At 39.1% G+C, this 20,653-nt stretch overlaps 1 protein-coding gene across 3 annotated transcripts in view; it reads right to left on the bottom strand.

Annotated features, from left to right (window-relative positions):
- The window catches only part of RAB6A (RAB6A, member RAS oncogene family), a 95,219-nt gene that overhangs the window by 6,189 nt on the left and 68,377 nt on the right, over positions 1-20,653 (bottom strand). For 2 of the 3 annotated variants that reach the window (XM_021715842.1, XM_008064668.1), the window contains exons 5-6: positions 20,479-20,590; positions 10,550-10,643 (exon numbers count right to left, since the gene is read on the bottom strand). The exons of the other annotated variant lie outside the window; for it this stretch is intronic. In XM_021715842.1, the coding sequence (XP_021571517.1) occupies positions 10,550-10,643; positions 20,479-20,590 (206 nt within the window). The remainder of the gene's footprint in view (positions 1-10,549; positions 10,644-20,478; positions 20,591-20,653) is intronic. 3 annotated transcript variants of the gene reach the window in all.

Raw genomic sequence — 20,653 nt, 5'->3', positions numbered from 1 at the left:
TCGCCGGAGCCCAGCAGGTCGAGGCTGCAGTGGCCGGGAGTGGCCACTGCACTCCAGTCTGGGCGACAGAGTGAGACTCCAACTCAAAAAAAAAAAAAAAAGAGGAAAAACCAAAGGCCAGGTGTGGTGGTGGATGCCAGTAGTTTCAGCTACGTGGGAGGCTGAGGCAGGAGCATTGCTTGAGCCCAGGAGTTCAAGGCTGCAGTAAGCTATGATTACATCACTATCCTCCATCCTGGGCAACAGAGCAAGACCCTGTGTCTTAAAAATAAACGTATGCAAAAGGAGCAAAATTAAAATTAAAATCTGGATCTGTTAGATAATAGCCCAATAGGGCAGATAGGAGTAGCGAAGCCTGGTATACTAGAAAATAAGCATGATCAGAGACCATGTAGTTGTATAAATTACCATCATGTCATATCAGTGTTAACATTCATAGTATGAGGAGGGTCCATTTGAATTAATACTTTAATATTCAGTTAATATTCAGTTATTCTGTTATCAGAAATAAAGATATACATTCTAGTTAGTGTGGTGGCACAAGTCTGTAATCCCAGCTACTCAGGAGGCTGATGTGGGAGGATCAATTGAGCCTAGGAGTTCAAGACCAGCCTGGGCAACTGGTCTCACTCAGTTGAAGGTGGCTACACTAAACAACAGATTTTCAATGTAGACACAGCCTAATATTGAAAGAAGATTCCATCTAGGACTTTCAAAGCCAAAGAGGCAAAGTCAATGACCAGCTTCAAAATTTTAAAGGACAGGCTGACTCTCTTGTTACAGGGTAAGTAAGCTGATGACATTAAGTTGAAGCCAATGTTCATTTATCATCTGAAAATTCTGAGGCCCTTAAAAATTATTATAAATCTACTTTGCCTATGTCCAACAAATGAAACAACAAAGCCTGAATGACAGCACATCTGCTTATAGCATAATTTAGTGACTACTTTAACTGACTGTTGAGACCTACTGCTCAGCAAATTTAAAAAAAAAAGAAAAAAAAGAAAAAAAAGAAGGGCCATTGTTTTGTAAAACACTGACCAGGCCATGTGTTCTCTGAGCAATAGCCACCATGCTTTCTTAGCTTTGGCTCCCTCTCCTACCTTGGGGAGATGCTCTCCTCTCTCTCTAATTTACTTTCTAAATAAACTGTATTTTCCAATCTAAAAAAAAAAAAAAAAAAGATTCTTTTCAAAATATTACTGTTCACTGACAATATACCTGGTTTCCCAAGAGCTCTGTACAAGGAGATTAATTTTGTTTTATTTTTTTTTTTGAGTTGGAGTCTCACTCTGTCACCCAAACTGGAGTGCAGTGGCCGCTCCCGGCCACCGCAGCCTCGACCTGCTGGGCTCCGGCGATCCTTCCACCTCAGCCTTCCACCTCAGCCTTCCACGTAGCTGGAACTACAGGCGCGCGCTACCACACCCGGCTGATTTTTGATTTATTGTAGAGATGAGGTCTCGCTACCCAGGCGGATCTCGAACCCACGGGCTCAGGCAATCCACTCACCTCAGCCTCCCAAAGGTGTGGGATTACAGGCTGAGCCACCGAGCCCGGTTAATTTTGTTTTCAAACCCATTAATGTAATATCCATTCTGCAGCCCATGGATCAATGAGTAATTCAATTTCCAAACCTTATTATTTAAGAAATATATTTTGTAGGCTATATTGCCACAGACAATGATTCCTTTGATGGGTCTGGGCAAAACAAAAAGCCTTCTGGAAAGGTCTCACCATTTTAGATGCCATTAAGAACACTCATGGCCAGGTACAGTGGCTTAAGCCCGTAACTGCAGCACTTTGGAAGGCTGAGGAGGAAGGATCGCTTGAGGTCAGGAGTTTGGGACCAGCCTGGGTGACAGAGTGAGACCCTGTCTCTCTCTTTTTTGAGGCAGAGTCTCACTCAGTTGCCTAGGCTGGAATGTGGTGATGCGATTCCAGCCAAGACATCCTGAGCTCAGGTGATCCTTTTGCCTCAGTCTCCCAGGTAGCTGGGACTACAGGTGGCCATACCTGACTAACTTTTGTATTTTTTGTAGAGATGAGGTCTCACTATGTTGCTCAGGCTGGTCTTGAACTCTTAGGCTCAGGTGATTCTCCTGCCTTGGCTCCCCGCAGGTGCTAGGGTTACAGACGTGAGTCACCATGCATGGCCAAGACCCTGTGTCTTAAAAAATAATAATAGCCGGGCACGGTGGCTCATGCCTGCAATCCCAGCACTTTGGGAGGCTGAGGCCAGAGAACTGCCTGAGTCCAGGGGTTCGAGACCAGCCTGAGCAACGTGGTGAAACCTTGTCTTTACAATAAATCAAAAAATTAGCTGGGTGGTGGTATACGCCTGTGGTTTCAACTACTTGGAAGGCTGAGGTGGAAGGATCATCTGAGCCACGAAGGTCGAGGCTGCGGTAGCCATGAGTGTGGCACTGCACTCTCTAGACTGGGCGACGGAGTGAGACTCTGACTCAAAAAATAAAAAATAAAAAATAAAAAATAAAAATAATTTGCCAGGTGTGGTAATGCATGCTGGTAGTCCCAGCTACCTGGGAGGCAGGGGCAGAAAAACTGCATGAGCCCAGGGTTCCAGGCTGCAGTGAGCTATGATCATGCCACTGCATTCCAGCCCGGGTGACAGAACAAGATTGTCTGAAAAAAAAAAAAATCCTGATTCAGGAGGAGGACAAAACATCCACACTAACAGGAGTTTAAAGGAAACTGATCCCAACCTTTGTAGATGACTTTGAGGGATTCAAGACTTCGGTGGAGGGAGTAACTGCAGATGTGGTGGAAACAACAAATAACTAGAATTAGAAGTGGAGCATGAAAATGTAACTGAACTGCTGCAACCTCATGATAAAACTTAAAACAATGAGGAGGTGCTTCTTATGGATGAGCAAACAAAGAGTTTCTTGAGAGAGAATCTACTCCTGGTAAAGGTGCTGTGAGCATTGTTGAAAATGACAAGTTAGGACTTAGGCTATTAGATTAAATTAATTGATAAAGCAACAGTAGGGTTTAAGAGGACTGACTAATTTTGAAAGAAGTTCTACCATGGGTAAAATACTCTAAAACAGCATGGCTACAGAGAAATCATTTGTGAAAGGAGTCAATCAATGCAGCATACTTTTTTATTATCTTATTTTATGAAACTGCCACAGCCACTTCAACCTTTGGCAACCACTACCCTTATCAGTCAGCAACTATCAACAATGAGGAGACACCTTCCACCAGCAAAATGATTACAACTTGCTAAAGCCTCAGATGACTGTCAACATTTTTTAGCAATAAAATATTCTGAGTCAGAGTTTCACTCTGTCACCCAGGTTCGAGTGTAGTATCATGATCATGGCTTACTGCAGCCTTCACCTCCTGGGCTCAGGTGATCCTTCTGCATCAGCCTACTGAGTAGCTAGCACAACAAGCTCATGCCACCATGCCCAGTTCATTTAAAAAAAAAAATTTTTTTTTTTTTTATGGCGACAAGGTCTCGCTATGTTGTCTAGGCTGAAAAGTATTGAGGTACGTACATTATTTTTATAGGCATAATGGTACTGCATACTTAACAGACTACAGTATAATCACAATTTATATGCACTGGGAACCCAAAAGATGTGTGTGATTTGTTTTATTGAGATATTCGCTTTATAGAGGTGGTCTGGAACCAAACTGCAATGTCTCTGAGGTATGGCTATATTCTGTTTTGGCCTCAATAATTTTAACACTTGGCCATCTAGCCAAAATGTATGTTCAGTACATTTCTGTCTCAGTAGAGATGAGGGCAGAGGAAAAGAGGTGGGAAAGATTTTAGAGGGAAGAACTTCCTTAACAAATGTTCAGAGACAGAAAAGCACAAGGTATATTTAAGAATGGTTAGGCAATTCAGACTGGCTGGGGTATAAGATATGTAAAAGAATTAGGATAAGGATATATATTTTGGAGGCCAGACTGAAAAGACTTTTCTTTACATCCTGTAGGCAAAGGAAGCCACTAACATGGGAGTTTGCTCTAGGACATCTATTAGTGATTACCTTAGTATGGCTACAGAAATCACATAATGAAGTGAGAGGAGGCTGGACGGAGTGGCTCACATCTGTAATCCCAGCCACTTTGGGAGATGGAGGAGAGAGGGACTGTCTGAGCTCAGGAGTTCGAGACCAGCCTGGGCGATATGGCAAGACCTCGTCTCTACAATAAATTACAAAAAAAAAAGCCAGTGTGGTGTAGTCCCAGCTACTTGGAAGGCTGAAGCAGAAGGATTCCCTGAGCCCAGCAGGTCAAGGCTGCAATAGCCATGACTGTGCCACTGGGTTATAAGAGTGAGACTGTGACTCAAAAAAAAAACGAGAGAGAGAGAGAGAGAGAGAGAGAGAGAGAGAGAGAGAGAGAGAAAGTAAACGATATGAGGGTGGGGTGGCAAAAGCTAAAAGGCGAAGTGTGGAGAGCAATACAGGGTGATGGTTAACAACCGTCATTTGTACTCTGGGTAGGTCACTTATGCAATAGATCACATAATCTTTGTTCCTTGATTCCCTGATCTGTAAAATGGGCTTAAAACAATAGTACACTGCTCTGACTAGATTATTGTGAAAATTAAGGGAAATAATTACACAAAGTGCTTAGGATTGACCTATTATATAGAAAGTCTTTAATGAAAACCAGCTGTATTTATACAAGAGACAATAACCCTATCAGAGACAAAATAACTCATGGTCCTGTGGACTAACTCTCCAAGTGTTATACAACTCTGCAGTGAATTTTAGGACTACAGCAAAACACCCACAGGTTTAATTCTGCTTTAGAAAGGAACTACAAAAATACTAGTGGGAAAGGTATGGGGGTTGAGAGAGAACTTCTGAAATGTTTGTACTTATGAATATTCAGAAATTGTCCCCATGATCTTATAGCTTGCTTCTGACATGAAATATTAACTACACAGCTTGCCTGTTCAAGATACATAATCTTTTTGGTTGCAAAGAATATCAGGTTTATTACTGGCAGCTTAGAAACTGAAACAAATTTTAAGAGGGGGGCACAGAAAAGTTTGGTTACTTTCTGGGTAGAGCTTGAGAAAATGGAATAAAACTAATTTTACAAGTTTTGAGGCTTTTTAAAACATTAAAATAGTTTCTTTAGTGAAAAGCATGTAACTAATGAAGTATTCCAGGGCAAGTACTGTTATATTCACACATATAATATAGGAAGACTATTTTCACAATTTAAAAAAACAGTACTTCATAACATCTCTTTATTTAAAAATTCTCTAACATATGGTCCACCAATTCTACTTCTAAAAGAATTGAGAGCAGGAGTCAAGTAGGTATTTGTACACCAGTGTTACAGCAGCATTGCTCAAAATAGCTAAAGGTGGAAACCAACCACATATTGTACAATGTACATATATAGAGAGTATGTCCATACAATTGAATATTATTCAGCCTTAAAAAGGAAGAAAATTCTGACACATACTATGTAACACTGATAAACCTTGAGAACATTATGTTAATTAAACAAGTCACACAGAAATATTCTGAGTTCACTCATATGAGGTATTCAACAGTAGAAACATAAAGCAGAATGACGGTTTCCAGTAGCTGTGGGAAGAGGGAAGTAGGGGTTTTTGTTTAATGGGTACATAGTTTCAGTTTTACAAGATAAAAAGGGTTCTGGATGGATGGTGGTGATCTTTGCACAACAGTGTGAATGCACTTCTTTACTTTTTTTTTTTGAGTCGGGGTCTCACTCTGTCATCCAGGTTGGAGTGCAATGGCACGACTGGAGTGCAGTTGTCTTGGGCTTAGATTATCCTCCCACCTCAGCCTCCCAAGTAGCCTGGACTACAGGTGCACACCATCACCACATCTGGCTTTTTTTGGTAGAGACAAGGTCTCGCTATGTTGCCCAGGTTGGTCTTGAACTCCTGGGCTCAAGCAATCCTCCTGCCTCTGCCTCCCAAAGTGCTAGGATTATAGGCATGAGCCACCACGCATGGTCACTTCTTTACTTCTTAATAAGTGTACACTAATTGTACACTTAAAATGATTAAAATAAAAAATTTGCTATATATATTTTATCACCATTAAAAGAATCCCATTTCCTCTAAGGAAAGCAGATATAATCTTAGGGTAATGAACATAATCTTAGGTACACACTGGCTTCTGAAGTGTTACTTTTTTTTTTTTTTACATAAATGGTAGCACCTGCTACATAGAAAACACAGGTCTTCAAGACATGTATTTTCTAGATATTTCCTGAGTCAGTCTACTTTTTTCTCTGCTTTTATAGTCATTATTCAATCCACTGCTGAAGAATACAGGGATGTTACTTTGTAGACTGTCACTCAATTTGGGTTTTCTTGGTGCTTCCTAATAACTTATCTTACTCACTTTGTTGGTAATACTACATAAGAGATGTTGTGTTCTTCTTGGTATATCATATGAGGAGGCACCTTATATTGGTCTGTGTCATTACTAATGAAGTGAATTTCCTCTACTTGGTTAAGGTGGAGCTGGACAAGGTTCTCCACTATGAAATCAAACAACTTTCTAGACCACGTGCAGTGGTTTACATCTATAATCCTAGCACTTTGGAAGGCTGAGGAGAGAGGACTGCTGGAACCCAGAAATTTGAGACCAGCCCAGGCAACACAGCTGGCCACGGTGAAGCACGCCTGTAGTTCCAGCTACTTAGAAGACTGAGGTGGAAGGACTGCTTGAGCCCAGGAGGTTGAGGCTGCAGTGAGCCACGACCGTGCCACTGTACTCTAGCCTAGGCAACAGTGAGACTCTTAACCAAAAATCATGAACTTTCCCTTTGTAATTATCTGAAAATGATCATTATCAGTTTATTTTCATTGTCTCAAGGTCTGCTTAACTCTGGAGCTAAGCTTGGTCATCTGTGTGGTACCTTTTATATCTGTCTCTACCTCTTCAAGTCCTGTTTACTATCTCTGGAAGGCATAGCTTGCAGTCTTAGCAAAAGGGTAGATTCCCAGAGTAACAGGCAACTGGAGACCAGTTGATGATATTAAATACAATGAATCTGCCTCTGTGTTCACCATAGTCTGGCTTGAGAGAAAAAAAGAGAGCTGCTAATAAGGTTGGTACCATTTTACGTACTTTGTATACTTTGTACTCTTTCAGAGAACAGGATAGTTGAGGTGCCTGAGTCTTTATCTTTCTTTCTTTCTTTTTTTTTTTTTGAGTTGGAGACTCACTCTGTTGCCCTGACTGGAGAGCAGTGGTACACTCTCAGGTACCCCAGCGTTGACCTGCTGGGCTCTAGCGATCCTTCTGCCTCAGCCTTCCAAGTAGCCAAAGCTATAGGCGTCTGCTACCATGCTGGCTAATTTTTTATTTATTGTAGAGACGAGGTCTTGCCAAGTTGCCTGGGCTGGTCTTGAAACCGTGGGCTCAGGCAATCCACTTGCCTTGTCCTCCCATAGTGCTGGGATTATAGGCTGATTTACCAAACCCAGCTTCTTCTTCTTCTTCTTTTTTTTTAACTAAGCAGTAAGCTGAATCTGAAAACTTTTGTGTAAAGCATTTTCTTGGTCCATTTTGGGATGCTCTGAATTAGTAACCCTGATTCTTCTATTCTAATTTGAATATTTTGAGAGAAACACTATGTTTGTCAAATACATTGGTTGAAACCATAGATAAAAATTTTGTCTAGATAGCTAAAAAATGGATTAAGTTTTTATGCCTGTCATTTATGTGTAGTAGTAGTATTTCACAAAACAAGGAAAATGTCCTTTCTTTCCCCCCCCACCCTCAGTTGGGGTCTCACTCTGTTGCCCAGGCTGGAGGACAGTGGTAAAATTAATAAAATATAATAAATAATAAAATACTAATGAATATACTGTAATGAAAAAAGTAACGGTTTTTGTTGAGTTAAGATGACAACCTCAACCTTCTGGGCTCAGGTGATCAGGTGATCCTTCTGCCTCAGCATCCTGAGTAACTAACAGGTGTGTGCCATGCTGCCTAATTTTTTAGTTTTTGTAGTGGTCAGGTCTATGTTGCCCAAGTTGGTCTTAAACTCCTGAGCTCAAGCAGTCCTCTCACCTCAGCCTCCCAGAATGCTGGAATTAAGGCAAGAGCCACGTGCCCAGCTGAAAAATCTATTTTTCTCTTCTTTTTCTTTTTCTTTGAGTTGGAGTCTCACTCTGTCACTCAGGTTGCAGTGCAGTGGCACGATCACGGCTTACTGCAGCCTCGAAATCCTGGGCTCAGGTGATCCTTCCACCTCAACCTCTCAAGTAGTTGGAACAACAGGTGTGCACCCCTACACCTGGCTAATTATTTTGATTTTTTGTAGAGATGGGTCTTACTATGTTGCTTAGGCTGGTCTCAAACTCCTGGGCTGTGATTACAGGTTTGACCCATCATGCTCAGCTGACAGAAATATATTCTATATGATTAATCACTGCCAATTGAAAGGGGAAGAGTTTAACCTATTATTTAAATATGTTTATTAACATTTGATTTTAATTCTTTTTTGGTTTCATTTTCCTATTTCCAGGATTTTTCTTCCTTAAATGAATTTTATGAGCTGACAAAGCATTGTCTGTAAATAATGAAATAAACTAGTAATATGCTGTAGTATATTAATAAAATATAATAAATAAAATTAAATTAATAAAAATAAAATACTAAGATATTGTAATGAAAAACAAGTAATGGTTTTGTGAGTTAAGAAGGAAGCTACAAAAAAATTAAAATAAAATCAAGTCCCAGTAAAAGCAGGAACTCCAACAAAATTAGATATTCAGACATACTATCTAAATAAAGAGAAGTAATAAAGCAGCAAGTAGGTTTTTAATTCAGGACAAGATTGTAAAATGACATACCATCTAAATAAAGAGAAGTAATAAAGTAGCAAGTGGGTTTTTAAAATTCAGGACAAGATTGTAAAATTAATCTCTTTTCATTATTACTAGATAGCTATATCTGTAAATTCGGTTTTTGGAAAAAATAATGTATGTAGTTATGAAGATGTTCTAATGTCAAATTGTGGTAATGGTTATACAATGCTGTAAATTTTCTAAAAATCATTAAACTGTACACTTAAAACAAGTGAATTTTATTGTATGTAAATTATACTTCAATAAAGCTGTTAAAATTAGTAAATGAATGAGATACCTGTTTTCCTAGGAGTTATCTAAAATTGGAAGCAATCAAATGTTATGAAGACACAAACCATCAGTAGTGCTCACTATATGCTATCTGACGATTCTAGAGCTTTGAAACCTATGAGATTACTTAGGATCAGGACTAGGGGCTACAGCAATACCTTCTTTAGCTGTTAACACAGAAAAACACATTCTTTAATAGAGACTTTTTGATAAGAATGTGAACTAGTTGCTTATATGTCATATAAGCAACTAGTTCACATTCTTATCAAAATGTCTCTATTAAAGAATGCCAGATGTTTACCCATTGCTTTGTCCTAGTACGGTGGCATATGGTTAATATTGTGTTAACTTCTATTATACAAATTGTTTACCTGTCTGTAGCTCCTGTGGGTTCAGTTATTTACCACTTACTACATTCCATACACATTGCTAGATTTTGGAAACATAATTTTGATGAGAGAGATATTTTCAATATGTTGTGGTAAGCAAGGACACTGGTTTCATAGAAGAGAATCATTTATCACAGATAGGAAGTAAGGTGGGAAATGTTCGAGGAAACACTGCTGAAGAACTGACATTTAAGATGAAATTTAAAATGAGTAAGAATTAGTCAGAAAAAAAAGAGCATTTTAAGCAAAGGGAGCAAGAGCATGAAAGAGGTATGGAACTATGAAACAGTATGTTATTCATTATTACATAATGGTCCAAGGCATGGTGGGATGGGAAATAAAGCAGCAAAAATGAAATATAGAGACTTTTTCATAAAGCCTTAATTATTTAAAGAATGCCAATTTTACTCTCTGTTGACAACCTTCAGGTAAAAAAATTACTGGTCCATAAATCCTTTAAATCTGGGACCACTACTATATATGAAATGTAGCCTTGCAAAATTAGGCAGGTGAGTCTGGCTGATTCACCTTGTAGAAAAACTAGCTTGATAATGTGAAGTCTCTCTATATTTTCCTATCCTCTTTCCTTCAAAACAACTGTTGTAAATACTGTTTAAACATCAGCAGTTTATTAAGGATAAAGTAACCAGACTTTACTTTCACAACAAGCAAAACACCACTACCGACAGCAAATACTTGCTTTCATTCACCGAAGTCTTTTCATCAAACTCTGAAATAAGGAAAATTTTCCTTTAAAACAATGAAGTAGGAATGTAGTGAGATTATGGTATATTTAAACTTTTGCAATAAGTTGTCCTGTGTACAATCTGAAAATATTGGCATCTTTTCTCTTTTTTCCAAAAACTATGCCACATTTACATTTCTTCATTCTTTGAAAACACATTGCTCATTTGTGAGGCCTGATGCTAATGGGAAGAAAATCTTATACCAGAGAATAGAATATTCCCACAATTATTTCTTGTTTTTACAATCTGGTAACCTGAACCCATACTCAAAGAACACTTACCTGCTTTACGTTGTATCCTGCTTTTGCACTAGTTTCAATAAACATAACATTCAGCTCTTTGGCTTTCCTCTCTCCCTCCTCAATTGACACTTGCCTACAGAAAAATAAAAAAAGAAACAAAGTCTTACTTTTGAAAGATGATATGGTACTACAAAATTATAAATAAGACTCTGAAAATAACTTTTCTTGATACAGGTGCTGGGGTTACATAAGTGAGATTGGTTTGAAAATTAATCAACCTGGAGCACAACTGATATCTGTGCACTTTTGTGTGTGTTATATTTAAAAACTTTTTAATTTTTTTGAGTTGGGGACTTACACTGTCACCCACGCTGGAGGGTGGTGGCACAATCACAGCTCACCACTGCTTCAATATCCTAGGCTCAGGCGGACCCTTCTGCCTCACCTTCCCAAGTAGCTGAGATTAAAAGCATGCACCATTATGCCTGGCCAATCAAAACAAATTTTTTTAGTAAAGGCACGGTCTGATTATGTTGCACAAGCTGGTCTCAAATTCTTGGGCTTAAGTAATCCTCCCACCTTGGTCTCCCCAAGTGTTGGGATTATAAGCAGGAGCCACTGGCCTTAATACTTTTTTAAAAAGGCATTTTGTACTGATTTGTTTTTACTTGGTTAAGCTCATCCTATAATCTTTTTACTTTTATAAATGTAATAACCTGTTTCTTTCCCATGTTAGATCATAAGCATTTAGCCTGTGATTTAAAACTTTGTATAAAATAATTTTTACAGTTGGACAATGTTTGTCAATCTGCTCCTATAATTTATGTAACCATCCCCAAACTATTAAAATGCAAGTTGCCTTAAAATTTTACAGTACTATGAAAATGCTTCCCTAAACATCTTTGTGCTTAATATATTGTGCACTGTGAATCACTTTCTTAGACTGAATTTTGTGAATTTCTGTAAGTGAAATAAGTGAGTCAAAGAAATGCATGGTAAGTCCTCTTGATATAAAATATTAATACTTTAATATTTCTTTTACAGGGTATTTTGTGAAGTATTGCAATTAGCACTGTGTTTCAAACTGTGAGCTCTTTAAGTGCAAGATTATCTCATTTATCTTGGTATTCCTAATGCCTAGCTGGCACACAGGTATTCAATAAATATGCAAATGTTTTAATCAAACAGATCTAAACTATCTGTTGACAAACTCTGCTTCCTACGATATAGAAAACTGAACAATGGAAGATAATTTCCACAAGTTCTGATCCCCCGTCTATCTACATGTATGACCTATCTCTAGTCCTATTATTATGGAAGAACTGTCCTTATTCCCAAAACTTACACCCATGTGTTAGATCCCATTCCCTTCTTGACTATTCAGAAGATATTATTCCAGAAAATCTCCACTCTCTAAAAACAAGGACATTCTCTTATGTAACACTCCCAACTACTCAGATTTCACATTTTCTTGTTTTAGCCTCTCTTGTTGTATTTTTAAATGTTAAAAACATTTATTTATTGCTCTATTGGTCAAGCTAGAGTGCAGTAGTGCCATCATGGCTACTGTACCTTGATCTCCCAGGTTCGGGTGATTCTTCCACCTCAGCCTCTTGAGTAGCTGGGACTACAGGAAGGCTATACTGCACATGGTTAATTTTTTGAGTTTTTGTAGAGACAAGGTCTCACTATGTTGCCTAGGCTGGTCTCAAACTAAAGAGATTTCTCTGCTTCTGCCTTCCAAAATGTGGGATTATAGGCATGAATTACTGTGTCTAAAAACATTTTAACATTTTGAGAGTAAATTGCCAATTTGCAGAACTTTATCTCAAAATACCTCAGCAGTGTCAATTTCTAAAGCCAAGGACATTCTTTTATATAACCACCAGATAATTATTAAAATTTGGAAATTAACATCAATATCATACCATCATTGAATCTATAGATTTTATTCAGGTGCTAATTGTTCCAATAATGTCATTTATAGCAAATGAAATACTTCTTTAAAAAGAAACTTTTTCAACTATTTGGTTATTCTGAGGATGGCAGAAGGGAGGGAGGAAGAGGAGTAGGATAAATGCTCAAGTCAATCTCTAGCATCTTCCAGTGGTAACCAATTAATCTTTCCCCAAGTATTACATCATTATGACTTGTGAATTTAAACATATTTTGTAGTAATTACCACTTTTTAAATTTTCCTATCTTTAACCGGTAGAGCTTCTTTGAGTTGGCTCCTGAATCTGACATGACCCCAATGGTGCTTAATCACTTCCTTAATTTATGGTATGACAAGATATTCCAGGCCCATTAAAGTAAATTTCCTGGCCCAGACTCCAAATCTGCCATTTCTTCAAGTAGCCCTGGTTCCTTTAGAGAGAAATGGCATTTAGATTCAGTAGCTGAGATAACTGGAGCTCAGAAAGATGAATGACTTGTTCAAGGTCATTCAGTCACGGTGAACTCCCAAAATTCCATGTGTTGAAGCTCCAACCCCCAAGACTAGAGTGCTGACTCCCTCCTGCTCTTTCTTTCTTTCCTTCCTTCCTTCCTCCTTCCTTCTGTCTCTTCCTTCCTTCCCTTCCTTCCTTCCTTCTTTCTTTCTTTTTTGAGTCTCACTATGTCACCCAGGCTGGAGTGCAGTGGCATGCTCACGGCCACCACAGCGGCCACCACATGCTTTGACCTGCTGGGCTCCGGTGATCCTTTGGCCTCAGCCTTCCAAGAAGCTGGAACTACAGGCATGTGCCACCATGTCTGGCTAATTTTTCTTGATTTATTGTAGAGATGAGGTCTTGCCAAGTTGCCCAAGCTGGTCTCGAACCCACGGGCTCAGGCAATCCACTTGCCTCGGCCCCTCAAAGTGCTAGGATTATAGGTGTGAGCCACCACGCCTGGCCACTCTCTTTCTTTTTAAGAGAAAGAGTCTGGCTCTGTTGCCTAGGATGGAGTGCAGTGGTGCGATCATAACTCACTGCAGCCTTGAACTCCTGGACTCAAGTGATACTTCTGCTTCAGACTTCCAAGCAGTAAGGACTATAGGAGCATGCCACCATGTGTCTTGCTATATTGCCAGGCTGGTTTCAAACTCCTGGCCTCAAGCAATCTTTCTGCCTCGGCCTCCCAAAGCACTGAGATTATAAGAGTGAGTCATTGTGGCTGGCCTATTTTCTTTAAACTTATGTCTAGGCCGGGTTCGATGGCTCAGCCTGTAATTCTAGGAGGCCAGCAGGTCGAGGCTGCGGTGGCTGGGAGTGTGCCACTGTACTCTAGTCTGGGTGACAGAGTAACACTCCAACTCAAAAAAACCCAAAAAACATATGTCTAGGCCAGGCTCAGTGGTTCAGCCTATAAGCCCTGTACTTTGGGAGGTCGAGGCATGTGGACTGCCTGAGCCCGCGGGTTTGAGACCAGCCCAGATGGCGAGACCTCATCTCTACAATAAAATAAAAAACAGCCAGGTATGGTAGCCTGAGTTTGTAGTTCCGGCTACTCAGAAGGCTGAGATGGGAAGATTGCCAGAGCCCAGCAGGTTGACGCTGGGGTGATTGTGAGCATGCGTGCCACTACACTCCAGTCTGGGTGAAGGAGTGAGACTCCAACTCAAAAACAAACAAACAAATTTATTAATCAAAACAAAATATAATAAAAAAATAAACTTATGTCTTTCCTTTTTGGCTCTGATTTATAATTTAATGGTTGTACAGGCCCCAGTCCCTCATTTCTGCCGCTCATAGGCCCACTGCTCTGGAGACAGAGTCTTCTTCTCAAAGGCATGAATGAGTGGGAGCTCTTCCACTAGGCACATAGTTCACTAGCCATTGTCTCTGAAGCAGTAGCTTCCCTCCTCGAACTTGGCAGAGACCACCAGGACTTGGAAGCTGGATTCACAGCACAACAGTTGAAGGCTGTGTCCTCCATCTCCATATGCTCTGCTTCTAGTTCCTGCTGCAGGTTCTCCTGGAGGTATCTGGCACTGCATTCTAATCCAGGTGGGGCAGTAGCCCAGCAGGGACTTCATTTTGTTTTTAATAATATGTATATACATCTGTATTTCCTTTTTTCTTAAGTAAACTATACCATATGTTACATACTACTTCAACTTGCCTTTTTTCATTTAGTCATATATCCTGAAGATTCACTTCATAGTAATATACATATTCCTCATTCTTTTTTTTTTTTTTTTTTTTGAGTTGGAGTCTCACTCTGTCGCCCAGACTGGAGTGCAGTGGCCGCTCCCGGTCACCGCAGCCTCGCCTGCTGGGCTCTGGCGATCCCTCCGCCTCAACCTTCTGAGTAGCTGGAATTACAGGCATGCGCTACCACGCCCGGCTGATTTCTTTCTTTTTTTTTTTTTTTTTGATTTATTGTAGAGATGAGGTCTCGCTGCCCAGGCGGGTCTTGAACCCACAGGCTCAGGCAATCCACTCACCTCAGCCTCCCAAAGGCGCGGGATTACAGGCTGAGCCACCGAGCCCAGCTCCTCATTCTTTTTTACACTTGTTTTGTACTCCTTTATAAAGCTGTACCTAATTTTATTAAATCATTTCCCTTTTGTGGGCATTTGGGTTATTTACAGTCTTTAGATATTATAAAAAGTGACAGTAAACAGCCTTGTGTATATATATCTTTTTGTATTCTTTTTTTTGGTTTTGTTTTGTTTGGAGTTGGAGTCTCACTCTGTCACCCAGGCAGGAGTGCAGTGGCACACTCATGGCCACCCCAGCGTCACCCTGCAGGATATATGACCAGCAATCCTTCTGCCTCAGCATTCCAAGTAGCCAGAGCTACAGGCACACACTATCATGCCTGGCTAATTATTTATTTATTGTAGAGACAAGGTCTCGCCAAGTTGCCTGGGCTAGCCTCGAACCCATGGGCTCAGGCAATCCACTCACCTCGGCCTCCCAAAGTGCTGGAATTACAGACTGAGCCACTGAGCCCAGCCATCTTTTTGTATTCTCACCCGTGTCTAAATGCACATTTTAGACACTGCCAAAAAATTAACCCTCTCTTTTCTATAGGGATATAACCACTCTGCACTACTCAGCAATATATGAAAACAATTGTTTCCCCTGTAGCCTTAGTAGCAGAGGCTTTCAACAAACTTAGAATTCTAGCAATCTGAAACTGAGACAAAAATGTTTCTCAGTGTAGTTTCAACCTGTATTTCTTTCTTTTCTTTTCTTTTGAATCGGAGGCTCTCTGTCATCCAGGCCGGTGCAGTGGCACAGTCACAAGAGCTTAAATCTCCTGGGCTCAGGCAATCCTTCCATCTTAGCCTCTGGAGTAGCACATGCTACCATACTCAGCTAATTTTTAAATTTGTTTTGTAGAGATGAGGTCTTGCAGTGCTGCCCAGGCTGATCTCAAACTCCTGAGGTCAAGCAATCCTCCCACCTCAGTCTCCCCAAGTGCTAGGAGCCACTGTACCTTATAGTTCAACAAGAGCAAGACTGAGTCTTTCAAATAGTTAAGAGAACTATCTTACTTTCTCCATGAACTGTCCATATTTCTAGTCAATTTTTCTATAGTGCTGTTTTTCTATTTTATTCTTTATTTCTAGAAGTTCTTTACATATGGGGGGGACCTCCAAAAACCCCAGAACTTATGTATAAAAAGATGTACTTATTCTTACATTTTAAAACTTCATTCACCTTCAAAGTACTCTCCATTTGATGCAATATACTACAGAGACTTTTTTCCACTGCTCAAAACAGTTTTTGAATGTCAATTTTGCTATCTTTTAGTACTTCTGCCTTTTTCTTATTTCACCTCTTCCACATTTCCCTTTGAGGGATTTTTTCATAGGGGAAACAAAAAAAGGTCATTCAGGGTAAGACTGGGTGAACAAGAAGGGTGGGGCACGAGGGTCATGCCATTTTTGGTCAAAAACTGCTGAAAGCTCACTGTGGTGTGGGCAAGTATAAATCAGCATTGAAAGAATATCTAAAAAAATTTCACTGAAGCCTAATGCAGCCTCTCACAACAACGCTAGCTGGTACACTGATGCAGGTAGGTTCCTAAAACATTTACCTAGTGGGGAAAGCCTGTTCTACAAGGGACTCAACCACCAAAAAATAATTGTTTCTTTTTGGGTTCCCCCTCATATATTAGGCCTCCTTGCCATTCCTTGAATAAGTTAAGTGTATTCCTAAGTCAGGATTTTGCATTTTCTGAGGATTTTGCATTTTGCCCTTTGCCTAGAACCTTTTTCCACTCAAGATAGTTACATAGTTAACTTCCCTCTCTAAATAGTTAACTCCATTGCCAATCTAAACTCCACTGCCAATCTATGTAAAATTTCAAACTCATCCTTAACATTTCAAGTCCCCTTTCCCTACTTAATTTTTCCCCCTTAGCATATATCACTACCTAACATACTATGTATCTTATAGACTAATTTATTGTATGGATCACTCTCTGGAATAAAAGTTCCTTGACGATTTGTCTTTTTTGTTCACTGTTCTATGCTAGGACAGCAGCATCTGGGACATAAATGCTGCATCTGGGACATAAATAACACCAATAAATATTTCTTGAATGAATGATCACTAGTCTATAAGCCCTACATGTGGAGGGCTCCAGACAGAAATTCTTCCTGGTTTTGGAATCCTGAGTATATTCAGTAGGGTCATTCTAATAAAACGATTGAAGGTTAGCTATAGCAATGGTCCCCAACTGTAGTGTGACTGTTTCAGACCGACCAAGGGAAGATTCTTTAAAATATAGATTCAAGGGCCCTACTCTAGATCCACCAAATCAAAGTATGTAGAAGTAGGATCAAAAACTCCCATATTTAAAAGGTTCACCATGATCCTTTAGAGCCAGAGTCTTATAAGAGAATCTAGTAAGCCATATTTACCAAGTGATTCTTAAATTTGAAACACTTGAGAATCATTAGGCTACAGAGGACAGAATGAGCACTGAGCACCAAGGAGTTTATACTAAGACACTGAAACAGATATACTTTGGAATCTTCTCCAAGCCTTGAAAAGAAAAAAAGTAGTATTCATTCTCAAAGAAAGTGATAAAAACATTTAACTTTGAACTTTTTTGTAAAACATCTTCGCCAAGTGTGGTAGCTCACACCTATAACCCTAGCACTTCAGGAGGCCGAGGCAGAAGGATTACTTGAGCCCAGGGGTTTGAGACCAGCCTGGGTAACAGAGTGAGATCTTGTCTCTACAAAAAAATCAAAATTAGCCTGGTTTGGTGACACACGCCTGTTGTCCCAGCTACTGAGGAGGCTGAGATGAGAGGACTGCTTGAGTTCAAGAGTTAGAGGCTGCAGAGAGCTAAGATCATGTCACTGCACTCTAGTCTGGGTAACAGAGTGAGACCCTGACTCAGAAAAAAATAAATAAATACATAAATAATAATAATAATGATAAAACAGTTTTTTTCTGATTACAGAAGTAACCATTTTTAAAAGATGAATCACCGTAATCAATTGCTCTAAAACCCCATTCCCTTCCCAAAAAACAATCATGATTAAGTTTCTTGCACTTTTATCCAGATGTGTTCTAAGCAAATAAATATATCTGTTTTTTTTTTTTTTTTTAATGGAAAAGATATCACGCTATACACACTGATCGAGTGCTTTCTAAGCTTCATGTGTCGGGCATATGCTTTTTTTTTTTTGGAGTCTCACTCTGTCTCCCAGGCCAGAGTGCAGTGGCACGCTCATGCCAACCACAGACTCGACTTGCTGGGCTCACACGATCCTTCTGCCTCAGCTTTCCAAGCAGCTGGAACTATAGGCATGCGCTACCACGCCCCGCTAATTTTTTGATATATTGTAGAGACAAGGCCTCACCAAGTTGCCCAGGCTGGTCTCGAACCCCTGGGCTCAGGCAATTCTCTCACCTTGGCCTTCCAAAGTGCTGGGATTCCAGGCTTGAGCCACCGTGCCTGGCCTCATTCTTTTTTAATGACTACAAAGTATTTCACTTATAAAATACTATTTATATATCCAATCAGCTACTGATATATATTTGGATTGATTTTAATTTTTTTAGTATTATAAATAATGTTGCAAGAGATTGGGAGGTGGAAGCAAGAGGATTGTCTGAAGGGTTCAAGACCAGCCTGTGCAACCTGGTGAGACCTCGTCTCTACAATAAATAAAAAAGTTAGCTGAGGACAGTAGAAGGCTGAGGTAGAAGGATCATCTGAGCCCAGCAAGTCGAGGCTGCAGTAGCCGTGCCACATTCCAGCCTGGGTGACAGAGACTCCAAGTCAAAATAATAATAATGATGATGATGACGTTGCAAGAAACAGTCTTATATGGCCAACTTTTCATATTTCTATGAGCCTATTTGTGGGATATTGGTGGTAAATTAGGGTCAATAAGTAGTTTACATTCTGATATTGTCAATTTGTTTCTCCCCAAAATTGGATACAGTCATATTTTCAGTGTATGAGAGTTCTTGTTTATTCAAACTCCTGACAATACTATGTATTATAAATCTTCTTGATTAAGGCCAAGCTAATAGGTGAATATGATCTTTATATTTATGTATTCAAATTTATCAGTATTTCCCTTTATAGCTTCAGGATTTCATGTCATGCTTACAGAAGTCCACTTACTACCAAAATATTTTCTCTTAATGCTTTTTAAAAAAAGCATGAAATCTTTCACTCATTTGATAATCACTGTAGTGGAAAGAATAAGCTCTTCATTCTTTTCAATGTAATAGTTGAGAGGTAGTAGTCTGGCAACATTACTGAGAAAGATGGTAATTTCAAAGCAACTAACAAATATTACCTTAGATAAGTTTCTACCATCTGTGCATTCAACTGAAATATTAAGCAATAAAAGAACAAATGCATATAGGCATCCTACTCCAATGACTCTAGGTTTAAAGGGAAAAAAAATCAAATATACAATTTTTCTATTTAAAAAAGAAGGTACCTATTAACTCTCTACTAGAATGAATATACTAACACAATCTTCAGAATCTCACACTGAAGATAAATAATACAGCAAAAATTTTCATCATAGCAGTTCATGTCCAAAAATGATTTTCATGAAGAAAAGATGAAACCATACTTTAAATTTACTTTTAAATTAAGAAAGAATTTTTTGCAAATGTATTAGTAATTCTAATTGAGGTGCCATGGACAGAAATGGGCTTAACACCTCCACAAGTCTTTGAATACTGGATATCTTTGCAACATTTTAATTAATATCACAAGTTCACTATCCAAATTCCAAAATTTATCTAATGAATAAACAAATAATAAATAGTAAAAGTTCCTACTATTAAGTAGTATGGTCAAAACTATTCAAAGCAGAAAGAATATGCAGTAGAATGCTTAAGAAGGCTGAAAGCAGATATTCAAACCATGGGTTCTACAGTGAATGTTAATACATTTTGCATCCTGTGACTTGAATATGGCTTTGCTCATTTGACTAAGGTAACACAATCAAGCTATTCAGTTCAGCTACACTGTCTGGCTTAACCATACAAGTAAAGAAAAGGAAAAAAAAGCCCCCAAAACAGAAAACCTACTGAATTATAATGAATTCAGTCTGTAAGACTACTAAGAGTGTGCATTTAGTCATTAAGAATAATTTTTAAAGATAAGATTTGTTTTCTAAAACGGTTTGCTCCTTAACAAAACACTACTCACACTTATGAAATCTAAAAATTGCAAAATATTTACCAGCTTTATGTCTTAACAATCTTGCACAAGAGTTATTTACACAGGACTTAAACAAAATAAAACTCATTTTCCCTTAAGGACTGGGTTTAATGTTTACATTTATATATCAGGTACCCACACTAAAGAAAAAGGTGAGTACAAACTTATTCTCCTTTCAACACAATTCTTCCTTTCAATATAATACAATACGGTACAATACAATACAATGTCTCCTTTTACTACAATTTTTTGATGAAAAAAAATAACAGGCTGCTTAATATACAAACCAAATATTACACACACATAAAATCACTCCATACCTCTTATCAGCAAGATCTGTTTTATTTCCTACTAGCATGATGATAACATCACTTCCTCTTTCTGTTCTGACATCATCAATCCATTTTGTAGTTTGCTGGAATGAGTTAACATCTAATATAGGAGGGTGGACAGAGAGATTAGTGTTACTGAAAAATGCCTCCCAAGGTGATGGAC

The sequence above is a fragment of the Carlito syrichta genome, unplaced genomic scaffold (assembly GCF_000164805.1).
Source record: "Carlito syrichta isolate Samal-C Ts95f unplaced genomic scaffold, Tarsius_syrichta-2.0.1 Scaffold307839, whole genome shotgun sequence".
In the NCBI taxonomy this organism is placed as follows: domain Eukaryota; kingdom Metazoa; phylum Chordata; class Mammalia; order Primates; family Tarsiidae; genus Carlito; species Carlito syrichta.
The sequence above is the reverse complement of the archived record's forward strand: the minus strand, read 5'-3'. Positions and strand labels throughout refer to the sequence as shown.